The 22502-nt window shown below is 41.8% G+C and overlaps 1 protein-coding gene across 8 annotated transcripts in view; it reads right to left on the bottom strand.

Moving 5' to 3' along the window:
* The window catches only part of MAST4 (microtubule associated serine/threonine kinase family member 4), a gene marked incomplete at its 5' end in the record, with an annotated part of 581401 nt that overhangs the window by 158156 nt on the left and 400743 nt on the right, over positions 1-22502 (bottom strand). For 2 of the 8 annotated variants that reach the window (XM_081231062.1, XM_081231065.1), the window contains one exon: positions 15922-16339. The exons of the other annotated variants lie outside the window; for them this stretch is intronic. In XM_081231062.1, coding sequence (XP_081087188.1) covers positions 15922-16013 — 92 coding nt within the window. Of the gene's footprint in view, positions 1-15921; positions 16340-22502 lie in introns of those variants that run through there. 8 annotated transcript variants of the gene reach the window in all.

Below are 22502 nucleotides of genomic sequence, written 5' to 3'. Positions count from 1 at the left end.
ATGGGAAGAAGGTGAAATGAACATTTATTGAGTGCCTATGGCTGCGAGGCATTGCCCTAGGTCCTGGCTTGGCAAAGATTTTCTGTAGAGGGCCAGATAGTACAGTACATGTTTTTAGCTTTGCAGGCCAGAGTCTCATGTTACAACTACTGAATTATACTGTTGTCGTACCAGCAGCCATAGATAAAATCTAACTGAACTGGTGTGGCCGAGTTCTAATAAAGCTTTATGTATAAAAACAAGTAATAGGCTGGATTTGGCCTATAGAATGTATCTTGTCTATCCCTGATCTAAATGTTTTACAATTTATCTTATTTAAGGCACAAAAAAAGATTTGTTGGCTATTCTTCCTACTTAAAGATGAGGAAACCAAGTATTAGAGGTAAGTTTACCTGCCGAAATCACACGTCTAGTTTGTCACAGAGTCAGAATTCCAACCAAGGTCTCCCTGCTCCAAAGTCTGAACTCTTTCTAATATAGGAACAGGGTCTGTTAGGATAAATACAGGTAAGGAAGAACAGCCAATGTGAAGGAAAGAGAAAAAAAAGTCAAGTCTAAATCCTTTCTTTCATTTAACATTAACCAATCTATGTCCAACTATGACAGCAAAAATGCTGGTAAACAGAGTTACAGGTAAAACATTCCTCCCAAGAGAAGCTTCTGGAATATTCAGTACTGAACTCCTTCATAACCATAAGGGAAAGGAAGCAAATTCTGTATTATAATGTGTCAGATTATGGCAAAGCTATAAGGTGGTCACACTCCTAGAATTCCATACTGTCCTGAGAAGATTTTGTAAAATAACCTCACTGATATTCACATATTCAGCAATTCATTCATTCCATGCCCAGACAGCACACTTTATAAGTGCTTAAAAAAAGGACATGGTACTTGGTACTTCAGGAACTTTGAGTTGGAGGCAACACAGGGCACTAACTAGTTAATTACCTGTTGATATCAATTGCCACTGAGTATGAAAAGAAACTATAGGGGTGATGCACACAGCTCAGTGCCTGAAAATCATGAGGAAACAGGCAATAAATATGAGTGTGCTTCTTCTCCTGGTTGAACCTCCCTCCTTTTATTCCCCTTGAGAAATGAAAGATTCTGTTTTTAACACCGTTATCCTAATTTGGAACCTGGAGGCCAGGTTCCAAGTTGCTTACTAGCTTGAAACTTTGGTACCTAAGCATCAACTTCCTCATCTTACAATGAGGGGGGTTGACTAGATGTTTCTGAAGCCTCTTCCAAGTTAAGGCTTCTATGAATCAGTTTCTTAAAATATGATTCTGTAATGTCCAACTTAAAAAAAAGGACCCTGGATGAAACTTAGATGTCCAGATATTTTAATCCATGACATAGGGTTTTTACATCCTTTGAGTAAGAAAAAGTTTCAATTTGTAAAACCACCTCCCTTAAAAAGCAGAAAGTGTCACTTAGAGAGCTGCACAATTTATTTCTGAAAATTAAATGATGATTTTCCCCAAATGACAGAGGGGAAAGGAAGATGTGGAGCAGATGGATTCATTGTTCCCCTATGGAGAAAAAATATTTCTACACCTTGAAAAAATATATTAATTGGCCTGCCATCTGGCAAGCCTGCTCACACACATAAGGGATAAAGTTTAGATCTTGAGGTTTAACATTTAAGCCTGTGGGGAGATGTTAATTGGAATCTGAGTTAGCAGGAATATTTTTAAAGGGAACATTTCAAAAGAGATCTGAATATAGGGGGAAAAAAACAGAACCTAAAATGTGAGACCATCCAAGGTGACATCACAGGTGTCCATGGCCTCACTCCCACTCTGCACACCAGTGAGCCAGTGTGGACACTCCCACAATTAGGTGAGGCTGTGCATTAGCAGGGCAGCTTTCACAGCATGATTTTGAATGCTTCCCCACAACTTTACAAATAACCCCCCACCCATACCTTCTTGTACATTACAAATATTTTTCAAAATTTCTGGAAATCTTACCATTGTAAAGGTGGGTGTTTAAAAGAACCTCTTTAAGGGAAAAAGAAAGCTCATCAAACAGGAGGTTCAATAAAATATGAGTTTTGTGGTATGTACATGCACATGTGTGCACACATACGCCCAGAAAAAAACACGTGGAAGGATAACCCCATATTTTTCATAGTGGTTATATTTGAGCACTAGAATTTGGGGTGGTTTTTTTTACGGCTATTCATATTTTCTCCATTCTTTGTCTTAGGCATAAGTTTAAATTTTCTTCTCAAAGCTATATACATTCCACTGAAATTAAAATATAATGAAAATCATGAAAAGACATGATAACTTATTTTACAAAGCAAATGAAGTATCTTGAATTTATTTTTTGTAAAATGCATATGTTGGTCTGTCTTCACTTGCACTGAAAAACTGCATGCTTCCTTCTGGATCTCTATATTTTCCAACAACCATAATCAATGTCTTAAATTACACAGCTTCCAAATCTTCCACCTCATGGCTCTGTTTCCTTCCCCAATAAACACCCCCAAATTATTTATAACCATTTCCTGCTAGTAGAATTTGTTTATCTGGTTTCTTAAAACTTCTTCACCTATGTAGCATCAAAGGGGCTATTATACACTAAGACTGGACCACGCAATTTAGGTAGTTTAAGCTTCTCTTTCGAGTATCTCATTCTGATGCCTTTTCCTGGTACCTACTTGACATTACCAACCACGTAATCAAACTATGTGTTAACCATCTTCCTCATCAAAATGATTTTTTTTTTTTTTTTTTTTTTTTTTTTGCTGTACGCGGGCCTCTCACTGTTGTGGCCTCTCCCGTTGCGGAGCACGGGCTCCGGACACGCAGGCTCAGCAGCCATGGCTCACGGGCCCAGCCGCTCCACGGCATGTGGGATCTTCCCGGACCGGGGCATGAACCCATGTCCCCTGCATCGGCAGGTGGACTCTCAACCACTGCGCCACCAGGGAAGCCCCAAAATGATTTTTTAAAAGGATGACACAATGTAACACCGTATCCTGGCTGGCATCCTGGAATAGAAAAAGGACACTGGGGCACAACTAGGCAAAACATAATAAAATATGGAGCTAATTTTTAAAAGGCAGGGGGTGGACAAGGGAAAGCAAAACAAAACTTATTCTAATCCTTTATTAGCATTATCAAACAATCAAAAAGTACCTAAAACTTTCTAAGGTTTCTAAGTTTCTAAGCTTTCTAAGTTTCTAAAACTTTCTATATCCTAATTGTGGTGATAATTTGTCAAAATTCACAGAACTGCACACCTATAAAGGATAGTTTTACTGTATGTGAACCGTATCTCCATAAACCGTGCCAAAAACAAAACAAAACAAAACAAAGCACATCTAGCTGCCTGGACTTTTTCTAGAGTGAGTAAATTAAAGTGGTAAACCCTGTGTCAGTACGAATCTGGATTAGTGGCCGTGAAAAACACCTTCAATATTTTAAAAATAGCACCTGAAGGAAAGACTTTTGTTATTCCATCCTTAGTAAGGAGCAGCCATTTCTCAAAAGCAGCTCACATACTGCACCACTGAGAGCTAAGACATGGCCAGTGAAGGATTTTTGTGGTTTAGAGAATTCTGGATGCAATGTTTATGCCTTTTGCATGTTGTAGATGGTTCATACTTTATTCTCATACAATTGTTTTAAGCATAGCAAAGCAGTCTTAGTTCTCTAAATACAATGATCTTCACAGAGTCTTAAATACTTAAATATGTATTTAACTCTCATCAAACATCTCTCTAAAAATGTAGTTAGCATTAGCATATTTGTAGTTAGTATTAGCATATTCAAGAGAAATTATTGTAGTTTTAAAACGTGAAGAAGAAGCCTGTAAGCAATTCATCTCTAAAATCCCAACAGCTCTTTCCTGGCATTCACACTGTACTGCCATGTAAGATGCAAGAACTTTTGTCCCTTCTATAAATGAACTATATGCTCTACTACAAGATCGGTAAGGATTTTGAGATGAGTGCATAATAAATACACTCATGTGAATGCACAGGATTTCATAATACGTAGAGAGAAATCTCAGCAAAATAAGCATGGGTGCAGTGTAGTGTTATTCATTCAAAAGGCCTGTAAGATAGCAGCTATTCAGAGATACACCATAAGTGAAACCTCAATTTCAAAAGCACAAGCCCACTCAAATACCATTATAAACTGTGATACTTTACGATGGGGAAATTACAGGAGAATACATACACAATTTCCACTAATGGGAAAGAGAATCAGCAGGGGGGCATTTTAAAACAAAGTAAAACCTACTTCTGTTTTTCACTCTCTTCCCTCAGACAGCAGGTGGCATTTCTATAGCCAAGATCAAGATTATCAGGGCTCAATATTCCACAAATACCTTTCAATTGCCAGGAGGCTGCTGTATGATAAAAATTAAGTGACTAAAATCTTACTTTACAAATATTATTTTCAATAATTAGAATATTGTTGGAGCTGTATTTCCTTTGAAGGTAGGAGAGTGCAGTTACATCTTTATCTGGATTTACCATGTACTACTGGTAATTTGGGGACAATTAATTAACTTCTCTAAGCCTCAATTTTTTCATCTGTATAACAGGTATTACATATACCATTAAATGAGACAACATACACCAAACTACCTCAACAGATATTCTTCCTCTCCCTCCTCCTGTGCTGATGTTGGGAGATCTCCTACTGGTTATTACACGTTACCGTAATTATCTGTCAGCAACACTTTCTAACCCCACTAGATTGAGCTACTTGAACAAAAGGACCATGTCATATATATCTTTGTTTCCCAGGTGATAATCATAGTCCTGGTCACATAAAAGGTACTCAATAAATATGTGGTACATAAATGAATAAATAAGGCAATGCGATAAATCCACAGGCTTTGCCCACAGAAGTCAGACAGAGTCAAACTAGGTTATTAGGTTATCAGGTTTCAGAAGGTGATTCAGCCTCATCCATGAGCCACAAAGCAGGAAAAAGGATCACACAAAGATACATAACTCATAAATAAGCCCCTCCAATTATTTTTAAATGTAATCAACTTCCCATGTTTCAGAGGTTAATCCCTCTGGGCTTCTGGTTTCTCTATTTTTTGGCCCAGTTTATAAACATTTGACTTCTCTTTAGTGCTTTTAAGGCAGCCAAAGACAAGGAATTGAAAGAGAAGCTGCATGGCCTTCAGGACTGGGGGCTGCCCCCTCTCAATCCAATCCCTAATACATCTTATGACTAGAAGGCAAAAACAAAACAAAGCAAAGCAAACCAAAATCATTCCAGTCTAGCATGCCTTAACATAGAGTTTAAGATATATATACACACCTGGAACTTCCCAACAAAATCCATAAATGTTGGGCCATGAATCCCCTCCAAACATGTTAGCTTCTTATTAAATAGATTTGAAATCAAACCTGTTAAGTGGCTGAAGGAGCAGCTACAAGCCACTGCTTGTGGGACACACCTAAAAGAATGGAAGGTTTGAAAAGCGAAGCTTGTTTCCTCGGCTCCAGGCTGGGCATTTCACTTACATGGGAACTAGAAAACTGGCTTAAAATGAGAACTATAATCTTTCTGGAACAATAGGTCATGACGAGCTTCCTTAACGCCAAAATAAGTGTTCAGAAGTGACTTCTGCTAACTGAAAGTGTAAAGGGCATATATATTTACTCTGGCTTGAGTACAACATTTCTGAATATGTCTATCAGTGCCAAGAGTCAGAACACTTTTCTTTATGGATTTCAAACCTGGGACCCATTAAATGGAATGTTTGTATTCCTCCTGAGGAATGCCATCAGAAAGCTGCATCATATTAATATCTAACCAGTGCAAGTATTTATACCTTTTGATCCCAAGATCACCCTAGGTCTTACATGAAAAGGTAGAATAATTTTAAGGTTAGGTCTCAGAAGGTAAAATAAACCACAATTTCTCTTGTTTAAAGAGTTTTTTTTTTTTAAAGAAGCCATCAAATGATAAGTAATCAATAACAATTTCAGAGAAAACTGAAGTCTGCCTGCCAAGAGGGCATCTTGGCAGTAGCGATGCTGGTAAAAATGACATCAAAATCACTAAGATCCAAGAACTGCACTGAAGGAAGCAGAGCTCTGATCTTGAGCCTGGATTCCTATGTTAAGGAGGCTTATAGAAACCACTATTGATTTTTCACCTTAAAAATCCTAGCTTTCCATGGCTAACTTATCTAAAATTGACAGGAGTCACCTATTGAGAAAGAACAGTACATACAAAGTTCACAGGTCATATAGTAAAAATGAGGTAACTTTTATCCCTTACTAATTCTGTGGTCCAAACATCTAACCCCAGACATCAAATCCTAAAACATACAGGAAATTATAATTCAGAAACATACTGGCTCATTTTGCAGAATCCTCATCAACAACTATGACCTAAAGCACCCCTGAACTATCCCATACTCTCTACCTGTCCCACCATGGCCATTTGAATCAAAAATTAAAAATTACTTTGCTTGGGGACCTATCGTTTATGAAAAATGCAAATTCACAGTCATCCATTCAACCTGCCAAGTCAGGTGAGTGTGCCTATCAGCTGTCTTGCCACCTGTCTGCCCTTTGGAGCAGTTAAGCAAGGGTAGGCTAATTTTACAGTGAACTAATTTTTGGATTAGCAAATAATTTGTGTTTATATACGTGGGTCTAGAATGGAGAATACCAAGAGGATAAAATTAACCTTTACCTAGAAAAATAAACTATCTGACGTGGCTTCTATATCTCCAATGCTCAGTGTCTGACGTAGGTAATCTACTGGGAAAAGTCTTCAATTTTTGTATCAGAAATCTTGACATTAGCCAAGTGAAAGTAATATTTGTACAGGAATTATATCTCAAGTTCCAAGATCAACAAGCCACTCCAGATCAGACTTAAGAAATAACATTACATAATAGTCACTTAATGGCCATTGTTTTACAGTAACAAAGGTTTCATTTACCGTATTTCCTAGAGTGCTTTATTCAGCTAGCAGCTTTTCCCATGACAAACATACTTTTTCCCCTTAACCCCTTCATCTACCTGTAAAAGTAAAACATTTAATAACTATAATTTCTAATTAAAAGATACCCATCATAAAGCACTTTAAAAGATAGGAATATTAAAGGGACATCGGTGATTTTTACGCAAGCCACAGGTTCAGTGATACTCTTCAGATCTAGTGGTTAAGAAATCTGGCAGTGGCTAGATGATGCAATAGTGACTCTCAAGAGAGATGTCATAAGGTCCAAGTCAGGGTCCTGAGACATTAACATGCAGTGTAATGTTTAAAATTAGACAGAATAAAGCACGGCAAGAACAGCTTCAGAAAACACTCACAGGGCAAAATGGGCCTGGTGGATCCATCAGTTTTCCTCCCTTTCTGATTCTACCACCCTAGGAGACTTCACCAAGTTTCACCGGTTCCTCATTCCCTCCACCCAGGTGATTCACTCAGAACCTAAAACATTACCTCCAAAAGCTATCTCCTATATGAATTTCCATGTCAGGTTAGAAAGTTTCCAAAGACATGGAGCTCCATATATATATAGATAGATAGAGAGATAGAGAGATAGATAGTTATAGATATAGATAGATATATATACGGATTTTGCCTGCAATTAGTTTCCCAAGAAACCCCAAACTGTAACAAAATCAGAGTCACTGATAAATGTAAATTCCAAAGTCAGCAGATTGTAGAAAGTCCCCAGGTTCTATAATAAAGCAAGTGATGGAGGAGCTTAAGATAAGATAAACATTAATGACTGTCTATTCTTCTTACCAACCTACTTTACCTTCAAATGCTGATCAAAGCCTAAATCCTCTGCTTGGGCCTTTTTTCTTTAAAACAAAATAACATGATGTTTCAGTTTGATATTGCTATAATTACCTCTCTAACAAACATATCCAATAACCATTAGTATAGCTAAAACTCCCACTGGTCTTCTCATGCTATTAATAAGATTTAAGGTCAATATTTTCAGAATTTAAAGCCAAGTTCACAAGGGAACTTTCCTAACTACCAAGATAGAGGAAAGAAAATAAAGTATCAGAACAAGTATTAATAACCACGTGAACTTTTTATTTAGAGATATTCCTCTAGTTACAAAATGTGCCAAGGGTCACAAAAACCAAGTGTGCTGCTCGATATCCAAGGCTTCTACCAATAGAGGTTGACTTTGCTTTTTAAAAATGCTTTTACACACACCCTGTGCCTACTTTCATTCAGGTAGCCCCAGGACCATTTTATTATCTTGGATCTCCTATTAACTTTCAAAGGGATTACTCAGTTACCATGATGTCACTCCCAAATGACTAGGTTACACTAGTGAAGACAGCTCAGATTAAAAATAGCTTTGTGCGGGCTACTCACACTGAGAGCTGGGTCCATCTCAACCGACACAAGGAGGACTCTCCCAAAGTCTTCCGAATAAAGCCCTACCCCAAGCCTTCTCCATGAGCTGTCTCCACACAGGGGAGATTTCTCAATCCCAGCATCTGTCAGTTTTTAGCCCAGAAGGTAGACGGTCTCTATCTTGAAGCTTACGATTCCCCTGTTTTAAAAGTATCACTTGGGGGCTTCCCTGGTGGCGCAGTGGTTGGGAGTCCTCCTGCCGATGCAGGGGACACGGGTTCGTGCCCCGGTCCGGGAGGATCCCACATGCCGCGGAGCGGCTGGGCCCGTGAACCATGGCCGCTGAGCCTGCGCGTCCGGGTCCGGAGCCTGTGCTCCGCAACGGGAGAGGCCACAACAGTGAGAGGCCCGCGTAACGCAAAAAAAAAAAAAAAAAAAAAAAAAAGTATCACTTGGGCTTCTGATAACAGGATATATGCGTAAAGAGAAGCAAACAGAGCCATAAAAGCATATAACGTTCACCCCCCTCACTGTGAACTTACTGACACACATATACCCCTTCCAGTGTCGACCAGGTAGAGCAACGAATAGCCCATGCGTCCCCAGGGAGCATATGCTCCCCATTCTAAAGCTTTGTTTTTAATGGACCTCTTTTGAAATCTACTTTTTAAGGTCTCACACATTTTTCTCTCTCATTCCTTTCCTCCTCCCTCTTTCTGCTTCTCTCCCCCCCTCGCAAAAGACCTACAATTCAAGGGGCAAGATAAATGATCTGTCATCTCCTGTTGTAAACCTCCCTCTAGAAGCTTAAAGCAATATTTCTGAGATGTGCATATTCCGGCTCACATCCTTTGCGTCTGGCCAGCCTGAAGACCCGCAGAACACGCTGCTCTGGTGTGGGGCAGCCAGGCTCTGCACACAAGTCACTCAGAGAGCTGCTGGGAGCTCCTACCCTGGGGTCTCGGTGTTCTCCTCTCCCCCAGGGGTCTCCCTTATTAGGCTGGGGGAGGGGTGCAGGAGTGAGGGCCTTAGGCACCAGTGCCGATGTCCGAGCTAACTAGAGACAAGATGAGAGGATGACAAGATGAGAGGATGGAAGGGCGAGCCCCGCAGCGATGGGCAGGCCTGTCCCACCTGCGGAAGATGCAGTCCAGAGCAGGAAGAAAGGAGAAGGATGAAATGAAGCAGTTATGAAACAGGCCTGGGCAAAGCAAGGAGTGGGAGGAAAACGGGTGCAAAGACTCGGGGAGGGGCAGAGCCTGCAGGTCAGGCGTAGAGAGGATGAGAGCGCGGATGTGAGCACCAGGTTCCAGCCACTTGTGGAATAGGCTGGAGGGGCGGGGCGGACAGCGTACCCTCCCTCCATCTGTACTTGGCTCAGATTCAGGCTCAGGCAGAGTCACCGAGGGGGCACGTAGGGGCTAGAGACCCTCAGCGGAGCAGCTCCAACTGTAAACATGTCAGAAAGGAGATACTCAGGAGACTGGGGAAAGCACTTGAGCTTCCAGAGGGGAGGGGAAAGGAAGCTGTCATTGCCTGTTTGGGTGATGAAGCGGACAATAAAGTAAGCCACACTGAGTAAGGGGATATGATTCAGGGAGGAGGGCTGACAGGCCAGCTGCGAATGTGCAGAGGCTGGTACACAAGGATGTGTGGCTGCTGTGCTTTACTACCCACGGCGGGGGCGGGGGGGCACCCATGGTCTCCAATGCCTCGCTTGCTTCACTCCTGCTTTCCTGGCTCCTCCCGCCGCCCTGAGCCCACCCCTCTGCTGCCGGGGTTCACGCTGAAGTCACCAGGACCCCCCAGTCGTCAGACACAACGCACACCACGGTTCACCTCTGTGGAGCGGCAGTTGATCATTCTGTTGGGATCTCTGTGAGAATACTCTGCCAGCTTCCCTCCCTCTTACGGGCCTCTCCTCCACGTCTCCCTTCCGGTTCCTGTCTGCATCTCTGCCCACTCCTTAAATGGGGCGTCTTCAGCTCTCCCACAGATTAATCTAACATATTTCTCATGGTCCTAATGAGGACTCCCAAGCCTCTTATCTCTGGTCCAGCCTCCTCGAGTGCCCCGGACCTACCATCCAACTGCCTGCCTTGAGGCTCTTTCTTTCTTGCCCCAGAGCCTTCCTTGGCTGTTCCCAGATGCCTGCTCCCAAAGTCTTCCCGCCGATGGCTCTTTCTCATCCTTTAGATCTTCTCTTGAATATTCCCTCTTCAAAGACCTTCCCCGACCACATGATCTAAAGTAGCCCCCGCACTGTCACTCTCTTCTCAGCTCTTGCTTACAGCCTTCAGAACACAGTGACCACCACTTGACTTATTTAGATGTTGGTTTATTTGTGAGGCCCAAGCATTGTCTGGTTTACCTCTGTATCCCTGGCCCAGCACAGGACACTGGTGCTGTGGGTACCAGCTGAATGAAGGGATGGATGCTCCATGGTACTCAGCACACAACAGGTGCTCAATAAATGTGGATGAAGGAGCCTCTGGGGACACAAGGGGCAAGTACAAGTACTTGTGTCTTATATGTACAGGTGATTCTCCATTTCCCTGCTTCCCCAAGTAAAAACCCCCAGGGCCATTGTGGTATCTTTCTTCATCCCTCAGAGCCAATAGCTCATCACCTTCTCCCAGTTTTATATCCTTAATATCTCTCAAGGCGTAATCTCACCACAGTCTTTGCTCAGGCCTGCAAAACCCTTTAGAAAGGCTACCGCAATAACTTATTCATTGGTTTCGAGGTCCCACCCTCTCTTCTCAGACCTAACCTCCCCAAGTGCTGCTAGACATGTCTCTCTCCCACTGGATAAATGCCAAGCTCACACAAATACCAAGTGTCTCAACGTTCACTCCTCAGTCACTACCCACTACTCATCCCCTTGTTGTAATGACAGTAACCGTATTAATAGTTAGGGTTTATTAAGGCTTTTTGATGTGAGTCATTGCATTAAGCATTTTATACATATGAACATATTTTAATCTTTATACCAATCCTACGAGACAAGTAATTTACTTGTCCCTACTTTATAGACAGAGCAACTGAAGTCCAAAGAAGTTAACTTACTCAGTATACAATATCACAGAGTTAAGATTCGAACTCAAGTAAACTGGCTTCAGATCAACCCTCTTAACCATTGTGCTCTATTATATAGCCTCTTTAAACTTTATGCTTCAGCAGTACCGAGTTATGCTTCTGGTTCTTTATGCTCCAGCAATACTGAGCTATGTATAATCCCTTGAGCTCTGTTGTTGCCAAGGCCTCCATGCCTCCGTACACACCATTTCTTTTGCTTCCTGGGAAGGCCTTGTCTTCCTGTCTGATAAATACCAACGTACCCTTCAAAACCTCCCCAAGGTTTTCTATCTGGTGCATCTCCCGGCTCCTTTGTACCTGGTAAATACTTCTTGATTGCCCTGGTTTGCAATGATTCATCCGCATGTCTTCACTGAAGGCATGCTTATGGCTTTCAGCTTTGGTGCGCAGGCAAACTATAGATGCTCAATAAATGTGGATTTAACTGGGCTTTCTGTAAAAGGGGTAAGTATGGGTTAACCAATACCTAACATGCCAGGGCAGGAGAGAGGCATATTCCATGCTTTTTAAAGACATATATTCATGCTCAAAACAAAAGAAAAACTCACCGAACACTACAGATGTTTCTGAAGAGAAGATGCAGTGTGCATAAAAATTCAATGCATTCTGACAACTACAGCAGTTAAAGATCCCTTGAATGTACCTGATGTTCATTGCAACTGCTGAGTCATGTGAATTTAGCAAAAAACAAAGCAAAACCAAAATAACCTTTTATCCCAAGGTTCTCAGAAAAATACATTTGGAACCTCTCTCAAAGTGATGAACTGAGTCACAAACTACCCAATGGCCTGGGTAGGACTGTATTGACTTAGGTGTCACTGAGGTTTGGATATTATCACTTAAGCCCAAAGAAAACACGACAGATTTCTGACCACTGAGGTTAAAAATCAAGCATCTTCTAGAGTCTCTAGACTTCAACAAAACTAAAAGCGCACTTCAAAACTAAGCAGCAGCAAAAAAACCAAAAAACAAACAAACAAACAAAAACAACTAAGCAGCAACATTTAAAAATCAATGGTAGTCCTTTCTTTACAGTGAGACATAGAGGAGATATAAGTCAAAGAGAAGTTTGATCCCTTCTGCCTCGAAATTTTTAATCCAATGGGAAAGGAAAAGATGTTACAAACAAATAGTAACATAAAGCAGGCAAACTAATTCCCATCCTCCCTTGCAAGGGGATCCTGAAGTGAATGGAGAATCCACAGGTCTATGAAACTCACAGCCTCTAAAACATGCAATTCTTATTTCAGTTTAAAACAACACATTTTCGTTTAAATACCCTGTTTATTCAGCCTAGATTTCTGTCCCTCAAAGCAGCAGGTGAATGGCTGTATTGAGACTACCTTGAGGAAATGAAGGAGGGGGACAGGTAGGCAAAGCCCATCATAAAAAAGGAACCATTACCAATGGCAATGTGAGCTTTACAGCAAAACAGCGGACAAAGTCAGTGTGCATCCAGACAACCCAGTGTCTGCTGCAGTCCAGGCAAAAAGGAATGAAGGGAACAACATTATCATCGTTGGGATGCAGCACAAGTAAGCCAGGCTTCCGATGCATCAGGACCTGTTTAAGAGTCTAGGCCTGAGAGTCAGTCTGTAGGTGCCTTTCCCCAAGAACTCAGGGAGTTATGGGCCCATGCAGGGCTTTGAGTTGGAAGAGAAACCTTAAAAGTGTTCCCATGAAACTGATTCACTTTGTTATAAAGCAGAAACTAAAAAAAAAAAAAAAAAAATCTTGGGTTTTCTAATGCACGTAACAATAAAAAAAAAAAAAAAGTGTTCCCGTGAGAGGCAAACCAACAAACCAGAGCCACGCTAAACTGGCAAGGCAGATGCGATGCAGCAAAAACCCAAAGTCCTCTGTGTTGACAATTTCTACCATGACATAGATTTAAGGGAAGAGTCTGAAACCATTCAGCCTCTCTTTTGTCAAACATCCTATCCCTAGGAACTCCAAGATGCTCATTCACAGGCTCAAAGGTGGATTTTACTCTTTGATAGACGCAAGAAGCTGATACAAAGGAAAGGTTATGAGGAAGTCCTCTGGATTACAATGTAATCAGAACAAGCAGCTGGGATAAAATATGCAAAACGAATGATCTGTCGAACCAACTCAGCAAATGTGCAGAGAAGCAGCCAGGCTTGGGCAGGAGAGCTGTTCCAAGGGCTCAGGCACGTCCAGCTGAGGATGAGGGCAAGGCACCCTCACCTGGACAGTGGGCACACCCTCAGTGAGGCTGGCAAAAGGATCGGGCTACTTGGGAAAGTAGAGGTCCTTTTAAAAGGGCAGATTTAGGGAAACTGATCAGTGCAGTAAGAAACAGGGTTAATGTGGCACTTAGAGGGGGAAAAGGATGTAGAGCAGTTAAGGGAGCTCACAGAAGGGGAAGAGTCATACTATAAGCAAACACTTCATGTCCTTATGAAAGGACACAGAGCCAGAACCGATCACTGTATAATAAGAGAAAGCAGTGGCCACGTACACTGACCCGGAGAGAGGGACCTTCACCTTCCTGAATCTACCTAATAAACAGAAAGCAGTTCCAGCCCTGTGAGACCTGTAAGGAGATGTATCTAGAGATGATCTTCAGGATATATATTTCCAAACTCCATGAATCCAGGAAATCCCAAATAACAAACAGGCTGTGACAACCTCTACTCTGAGAAGGGAGGGAAGAAATTCCACCTCCCTCTCTAAACTGAAGATACGGGCCCATGACTTGGGGAATGGACGCAGCCCTCCCACACCCTCATTTGGTTGGGAAGAATCCAAGTTCCTTCAGAACCTAGGCTCTCTGCCAGTGTGAGCTGTCTAAAATGGAGTGTTCTGGGCTGGATAGATATTACCCAAAGGCCATGGTCAGACCAGCCTGAGAATTCTTTATGCATTTGACTCAATAATAAATACTATCAAACAGGTAGGTGCAGGGAAGAAAGATTCCAGATGCTTTTCAGTTTCAGACACACAGGTGTGATGCCAGAGCAGACTTATCTCCCCAAGAAGTGGTTCCAGGTGAGAGTAGCAGCTGCATCACCACCAGGGCTACATCACTTAGACATATTTAAGGGCTCCTGACAAACAAGTTATAGGATTTACTGCCATGAGGAGTAGGGGCCTGGTTCAGGAACAGTAGGTATCTCTTCAACTGATTCGTTGTTTGGGGGGTTTGGTGCACGGATGACACAGCCTGTTAAAAAATGACCAATACCAAAAGAGTGTCTCTGAACATTATAGCAGAAAAGCACAGCCACCTTATTTAAAAGGCACAACTTTAGAATCATATGGTTTAGGGACACCGATATTGTTGAAGTTGCATTAAAAGGTAAGCATAACTTAAAAATCGACGCAATCATGCTCTCTCTCTCTCTCTCTCTCTGAGACACATACACACAAACACACACACACGTTTGTTTGTGTATGTATAAACAGCACATGTCAGGGTATTCCAGGACGTTTCTGAAAATTAAGAAATACCATGAGAAATGTCAAAAGCAAAAACTACTAAGTTTTCCAAAGTATTATGTATTTGCACTTATGCTACAAAAAGTTACTGGTATAACCAAACAGAATGAACCGTCTTCCTGTGTTCTTTAAACACTGGAGCATAGAGATGAATCTCCCAATCTGATAGCCAAGCATCCTGTTTATTTGACTGCACCCTTGCCCTCGTGCATGTTCACGTGTATGTTCAAGGCAAGTTTTGAAGAAAAACAAAGAATCTATATTTACACAACTCAAAGGGTGTGCCCCTCTAAAACCAAAATCACGCCACCTGTCTGTGCTGGACACAAATGTGGAGAGAGGAGAAACACCTGCTTTAAAATCATTTTCTCTCACCCAAGTGTCAGCAACTAACTCTCAACTGTCTTTCACTTGTGGCATGAGCTTCACCTTGATTTTAAAAGTCTGTCTTCTTTTCACCTATTCTAACAAATATATGTTACAAAATGAAAAGGCCAGTCTATTTTTAGAAATAAATGTCAGCAAATCAATTTAAAAAAATGCAAAGTTATGCAGACTTTTCTCTTTAAGCAGACAATATGAAACAGACAAACTTGAGCTATCTTTGAATCATACATTTGCATCGTATAAAGGTTAAATATTTCATAGAGGGAAGCATCTGAAAGGCTCTACACAGAGTAGCAGAAGCTCCAACGCCTGAGTGAATGAAATGGATAAATGATCAGATCAAAGAGAGGGAAAAAGTATCTCCTCCCCCTTCCCTTCTCTGCCCACCACTCACAACTCGAGGTCTGATTCTCCACATTTCTGAAGAACTCCGAAAAGCACATTCATCAGCATGACCCAGGAAAACACGCAGAGGAGGGAACACCTGAACCAGGGCCCCCCAGCAGAGTATAAACTTTTCAAACTGTAACCCAATCAACAAAACCCCAGTTGCTAAGGGGGCCCAGGCAGCCGGGCAGCCTCCTAAGCCAAAGCATTCATTCCCTCTCCAGGCTAAAAGGACCCCCAAGTTTTTTACCTTTGTGTTCGCCGAAGCCTGTTCCCACTCCTCAAATGAGGCAAAGTAAAGTTTGAGAGCACAGTCCAAAAATTTGGGTCAGACATATCCATTTCTTTCTCGCTTCAATTCACTGTGGGTTCAAGGCCATAAGACCAAAACGGAGGGAGGAGGGGGGAAAAAAAGACAAAAAAGATCCCAATTATCTACTCACTGCCTCCAGAGGAAACGTGCTGCGAACTGTGATCTCAAGAACAACTTGGAGCGTGAGTGAGAAGTACCCGTCCTAGCCTTTAATCAACACACAGCTATTTCTCCAAGGTTCAGGAAACTTGTTTCCTCCTGGGTTTGCCCTCTCCTGGTCAGCCTTGGCCAGCTATAAACAGTTAATTACAAGAGTTGGGCCGTGCGTTCGGCTCAAAATGTTGTCTGTGTGTGATTCAGTCCAAGGTACTTTGTCATCTGTTTGGCAGATACCATTTGCAGCTCCTGCGGGGGGGTGGGGATGGGCAGGGGAGAGGACTAGTTTAAGTCTTTGGTTCCGGGAGGCTGGTGCTTATCAGCAAAACCATTCAACATCCGAACATGCCCAGTGCTGAGTTTCCTCTCGGTATCTACATACAAGGAAAGGAATGTAAATGGAAAAAGCTCCTCTTCTTCGCCCCTCCTCGAAAAACGGAAACTTAAAAGCACTTATAGAAAGCTGGCCTGTAGGCGGACTCCAGCCGGACACCTTTGTGCAGCCTCAGCGGGAAGGGGCCAGGCGGCGGGACCGGTCCCCACCGCAGACACTCCCCACAGGAGCGGGGCCTCATGGGAAAGGGAGCAGGCGGGACCTGTGCGTGAGCCCAGGAGGACCGGGACACCCTAGCATCTCCCGCCGCCGCGCCCCCAGCGCGGAGCCCCTGGTGGATCGGTCCCTCCAAAGAAATAAACCCAGCGCGATCCGGAACCCGGTGGAGAGTGCACAGCGCACACCTGGAGGCTGATGCGTGATTCACTGAAGACTGGATCACCAGGAAAACACTCTAAGAAAGTCGGTAATGGCTCTGCCGAGGGACGCTGTTTGTCGTGTAGGAAAGGCACGCCGAGGGAGTGCCACACTCACCTAAAACCTCAGTAAGCTGAATTTATGAGTTTACATCCATTTGATGAATTGCTACAGCGCACACCTGTCTGGCTTCACCCTATCTAGGGACTGGTCAGCCACTACCTGTGCAGATACGACCTGGCACTTAGTTAACCAATGCTAGCATCATTTTCCTGCCATGAGTATGAAGACTTTGAAAGGAAGGAATGAAGGGGAGGTTGAGCCAATGTTACTGTTATTCATTTTGAAGAAAGCCACAGGACTCCAATAACTCCCCAAACCCACCAATGCTTATGATTAAGTCTATAAAGAAAACACTAGAATTTAAATTAGCTACTTTAATCTGGTGTAATATGGCAAGAGATAATAAATTTTTAAAAAATGTTTAAGCAAAAATAACGTTTAAAAAATGGTTTAGTTCAATCAGTAAATACTGGGAACAAACTTGCTTATAGAAATATAACGGTGAGGAAAAAGGGGATGGGGGGGTCAGCTGACAAGGGATGGGGCTAAACAAAGAACAGGAGTCTACTTTGAGATGCTCTTTAATTCTGGGGACCCCCAGAAATATTTTCACCCCAAGCACTCTAAGAATTTCTGATGGGCCTCCTCAGATCCTTGAAATCTACAAAGGGAGACAAAGAAGACAATATTTTCTCAATTTTACATGGCAAAATACACTTCACCAGATACTTAGGGACTTGGTCCAATATTTTTTGCCCCATACTAAGCCATGTCTTCTCTTAACAAAATGCTTTTAAATATCCAAAAAAGTATTTTTTAAAGGCTGACACAAAGATAGTACCACACTCCAGAGCAGAGCTTCCCAACCTCAGCACTGTTGACATTTTAGGCTGGGTAAGTTTTTGTTTGGAGGACTGTCTTGTGCATTGCAGGATGTTTAGCAGCCTCCATGATCACTGCCCACTAGATGCCAGCTGTGATCATCAATAATGTCTACAGACATTGCCAAATGTTCCTTGGGGGGTGCAAAATTGCTCCTGGTTGAGAACCACCACTCTAGATAAAGGCTTTCTCTGAGATAGGTAGTATAGAGCATTGCTTAAGAGCAAAAATCTTGGGTTTGAATTCTGCATCCAACACTTACTGTGACCTTAAGCAAGTCACTTCATGTCTGCCCATTTTCCCTATTTTTATGGGGTCCATGATAGGACCAGCCTCTAAGAGGTTCACACACATATATGAGATGACATACATAAAGCCCTTCATGCAGTGTCTAGAGCAAAATGCACATATATGTTGGCAATATGCAGAAGCTAAAAGAATACCATGCAGAGAGATGCAAGACGGGAGCAGAGGGCACCCTACATCATACTCTCTACTTTCATGGCACTCTGAAGATGCCTCTACAGGGGTGCTGGTCACACTGTATTACAATTGACTGTTTACTGCTGCCTTTCCTGTTAGCCTATGAGCTTCCTCAAGGCTAAAGTCATGTTTTATTGATCTCTGTACTTCTACAATCTGACAGTCCCTGATTTATGTAAGCGTTCAAGACATGCTTTTTGAATGGAGATACTTCAGATGCTCAGGTATCTATTCTTTCTTTTAAGATGCCCTGAAATTTATCAGTTTTAGCAGGTCAATTGAGTTTCTCAAAGAATCCTACATTTTTAAGAATCCCAGGAGGATATTTTTAAATTCTAAAGACTTTCTCTTATTGATTCATTTTTATCTATATTCTGTAACTGGAAACAGAAGTGTTAGGCTAACATTCTTCAGGTCTTAACATGGCTTTAAGAAATGTCACAACCAAATCCAGGGGAAACTCTCTTTGAATCCTACCCCCTACCCCATCCCCAAAGATAAGCCCAGGGAAAAATTTTTGTGCTCACTTTTTAGGTATCCAGATAATTACATATCAGAGGCTGCTCAGAGCAGAACAATGAAGCTGGTGAAAGGGGACTTGAAAGTGTGCTATATAAATTGTGGGTTGAAGGAACTCTGGTGAATGTGGAAAAGATTTAGGGAACAAGCAACAGCTGTCCTTGAATACTGAAATAACTACCATGTGGAAGGACCTTCAAATGCAAAGATGAAAAAGGCTGAAACAACAAGGAAGGACTTCCTGTGTGGGTGTTTGAGGAGAGGTAAACGGTAGTGATACAGTGGGTGAGAGTCAAGTTCTGGATGATTTAACTCTGGGGCAACTCTGCACCACCAACTCTCATATTCTCCATGGTCCTTCCAGAAAAGCCTACATATGTGGGCAACACCCATAAAAATGATAGCAATAAAATGGATAACTCAATAAAACATTAATTTCTTCTCTTGACTGAATAATACATATTTTGGTCTGTGGGAAGCAGATGTCATAACTCTCTCTACCCTGTACATTTTGGGGAATCCACCGTGCAGATTCTCAAAGTGCTGGGTAAAGACCTGAGTATTTTAAACTACTTTAATGTTTACTTTAAACATTTAATGTTTACTTTAATGTTTTTTGCACTTCAAAGGCTTCAAGAATTGGGGTTGTATCCAAAATGAAAAATAAAAATTGGTAAAGTGAGTGAAGAGCCGGAAATGAATTAGTTAATATAGTGAAAGTGGCTGATATATTCCCACACTTCTTTAAGAGTAGGAGTAGGTGTGACACTGAAGTGTAACTTGTCTTCTAACCTGTTTGACTTGATTTGGGAACTTATGATTCAGAAGGTAATGCAGTCAGCAAATACAAGAATTAAAATTGTCAGAACTGCTGACATTTTTCTACAGACAAAATAATTATATGAGCAGAAACTAAAGCATATTTTAGTTGCAAATGCAGTAAAACTCTGGCTACGGAACTAAGAAGAAATTGAGATTATTGGAAATTCTTAAGACTACAGCTGATCTAGGTCACTATACAAATATCCAGTCAGATTTTCTACTTATTGCACAACAACTAAGCCTATACAGCAGTGGACAAGTTTTGTGATCCAGAATGCTCACTCATTTAATCAGGTTGATGTTATCAGTCATTGTTTTCATGAGAAAGGTGAAGGAGATTGAAAAATAAGCTTGTCAAGCTCTTGAAATGCTAGCTTAAGATGAGCTAAGTATTTAATGAAGGGTCAAATTCTTCTCTCCTACATATACAAAATTCCAGGTTCTTTTCACTGACTTGAATTCTCCTGTCTATGTTCCATCCGCTGACCCATGCTTATTCAGTAGGGTTTCCTTCACCCTACACAGAACAGCATTAAGGTTAATATCCCTGGAGCCTCGCCTTGAACTTAGACACTATAGGAGATTAAGTCTTCTAGTGTAAGCCTGAGGCCTGGGAAGCTGTCAGCTCCCTGGACTGACACGCTTGCCATGAGGCCGTGTCCAATGAAAAGATACGAGGGCAAGTGGAGTTAATACTGAGTTTCAAAATGTATTCTGATCATGGCCTGGTCTGGGGATTCTGCTATAAATTTACTTTGATCTCTGTCCACTCTTGTTATCAGAGTACCCAGAAGTGACTACATCCCCAAGGCTGTCCATACCTACAAGTGTACTTTGGTCATCTTCTAAATGCTGTCTTGAGAGCTTGAGTATAGGAGTGTGAAGAGCACATTGCCCATCCTGAATGAGCAATGCTTGTAATCACTGTATACCTTAAGAAATAAAGCTTAAAAGCTGGGCTAGAAATGTAAAGAAAGTTGCATCAATGGGAACGGGTTGTAAGAAAGCTCTTCTAGAATTACCAAGCAAACTTTTTTGCTTACATTGCTAAAATGTGAAGGAAGATTAAAAAAAGATCAATGAAAATTAACTTGTAGGGATAGATCTGAATGCTGAAAAACTAAAAGATGGATAATAAGTAGGGTTACATAGTGCTGGGAATATTAACAAAACATTTTAAACAATATCATAAGGCAAGAGAGATTCAGATTTCTAAAGGGAATAGATAAAACAAAGGAAACCAAATAAAACTGATTTCTCTTTCCTGATAGGTTAAGTAGAGAAGTACATAATCCACAAGGGCAGGTTGAAGGACAAGGTCCGAGAGGGGAAAGGACAGACTAAATACGAGCCAGAATGGGAAGAGGATGTGATACTTTCCTCAGGTGTTCCCTGGATCCCAGGAGAATCAGAGGCTCAGAAAATGTAGCAAATAACCAATAACTTCACAAAATTAAAGAGGAGAGAACAGACAGACATAGGAAATGAAGCACTTTTCTCCCAAATTAGTGATTCCTTGATTTGTACAAAAGATAAGTAGATTAGAACATATGATGGTGCCATTTGCAACGAAATGGATGCACCTAGAGATTGTCATGCTGAGTGAAGTCAAACAGAGAAAGACAAATATATGATTATCGCTATATGTGGAATCTAAAAAAATGGTACAAATGAACCTATTTACAAAACAGAAATAGAGTCCCAGATGTAGAAAATAAACTTATGGTTACCAAGGGGGAAAAGGGAGGGAGGGATAAACTGAGAGATTGGGACTGACATATACACACTGCTATATATAAAACAGCTGTATAGCACAGGGAACTCTACTCAATACTCTGTAATGACCTATATGGGAATAGAATCTAAAAAAGAGTGGGTACATGTATATGTATAACTGATTCACTTTGCTGTACAGCAGAAACTAACACAACGTTGTAAATCAACTATACTCCAACAAAAATTAATTTAAAAAAAAAGAATATGCATGGTGGCAGCCCAGCTCACAGGACCAGGGAGGGTTTCAGACTCACTGATTGTAAGCATATTACCCTAGCGCTCTATCTACCCTATCACTGACTCTCAAGCAGGGTCCTGGGGGAAGTCCCATAGCCTAATCTCCCCTGGGAGAGGAGTTAGGCTGCTAGAAAATGTGTCATACTTACAGGGCTGGAGGGGGTCATCCTGCAGGAAGGAGACTACTGGGAGAGAAACAGAGAAGAGTGTGTCTCTCCATTCAAAAGCAGCCGTCTGCAAGATCCATCAATAAACCAAGCACAGCACTGGCCTCTAACAGAGCTAAGCAATCCAATTACGGAGCAGAGCGCCATGCTTCGAGACCATCGCCAACACCTGACAAATAGGAAGGCTAACTTCTAGACTGCGTTAAGACCAAACTTCCTTGCCACTTACTGTAGACAGCCTTGCTGTGAGCCGCCTTACCCCTACTGGGTTAGGCATCCCTCTATTGAGCTCTGCACCTGAGAGGTCCTGCATGAAAAGTGTTCCCCCACCATATCAGAATCTGTATGTTTGCAGATCACTCCCGCTTAGAGTAAGAGCTCCGTGAGGGCAGGAGCTGTATCTCCATCTTTTAATCCTCAATACACCATTAGGATGAATGTTAAGACAAGGGATAAAGGGAGGAAGAATTTGCTCAGGATTAGAAGGATACTTGAAAGCAAGTATTTTTAAGACGGACCCCTTACCTGTTTTAAAAAGCCCTTTCTGTCTATTCCTCTTGGAATTTCTTGAGCCCGTACCATTATTCATATACACTGTACCTGTTAGACAGGTCTACTGCCTCAGATTTCAAAATCTCAGCAAAGACACCACGCACATGTAG

The sequence above is a fragment of the Mesoplodon bidens genome (assembly GCF_964165515.1).
Source record: "Mesoplodon bidens genome assembly, chromosome: 4".
Classification (NCBI taxonomy): Eukaryota; Metazoa; Chordata; class Mammalia; order Artiodactyla; family Ziphiidae; genus Mesoplodon; species Mesoplodon bidens.
Note: the sequence above shows the minus strand (reverse complement) of the source record. Positions and strands in the feature narration are given on the sequence as shown.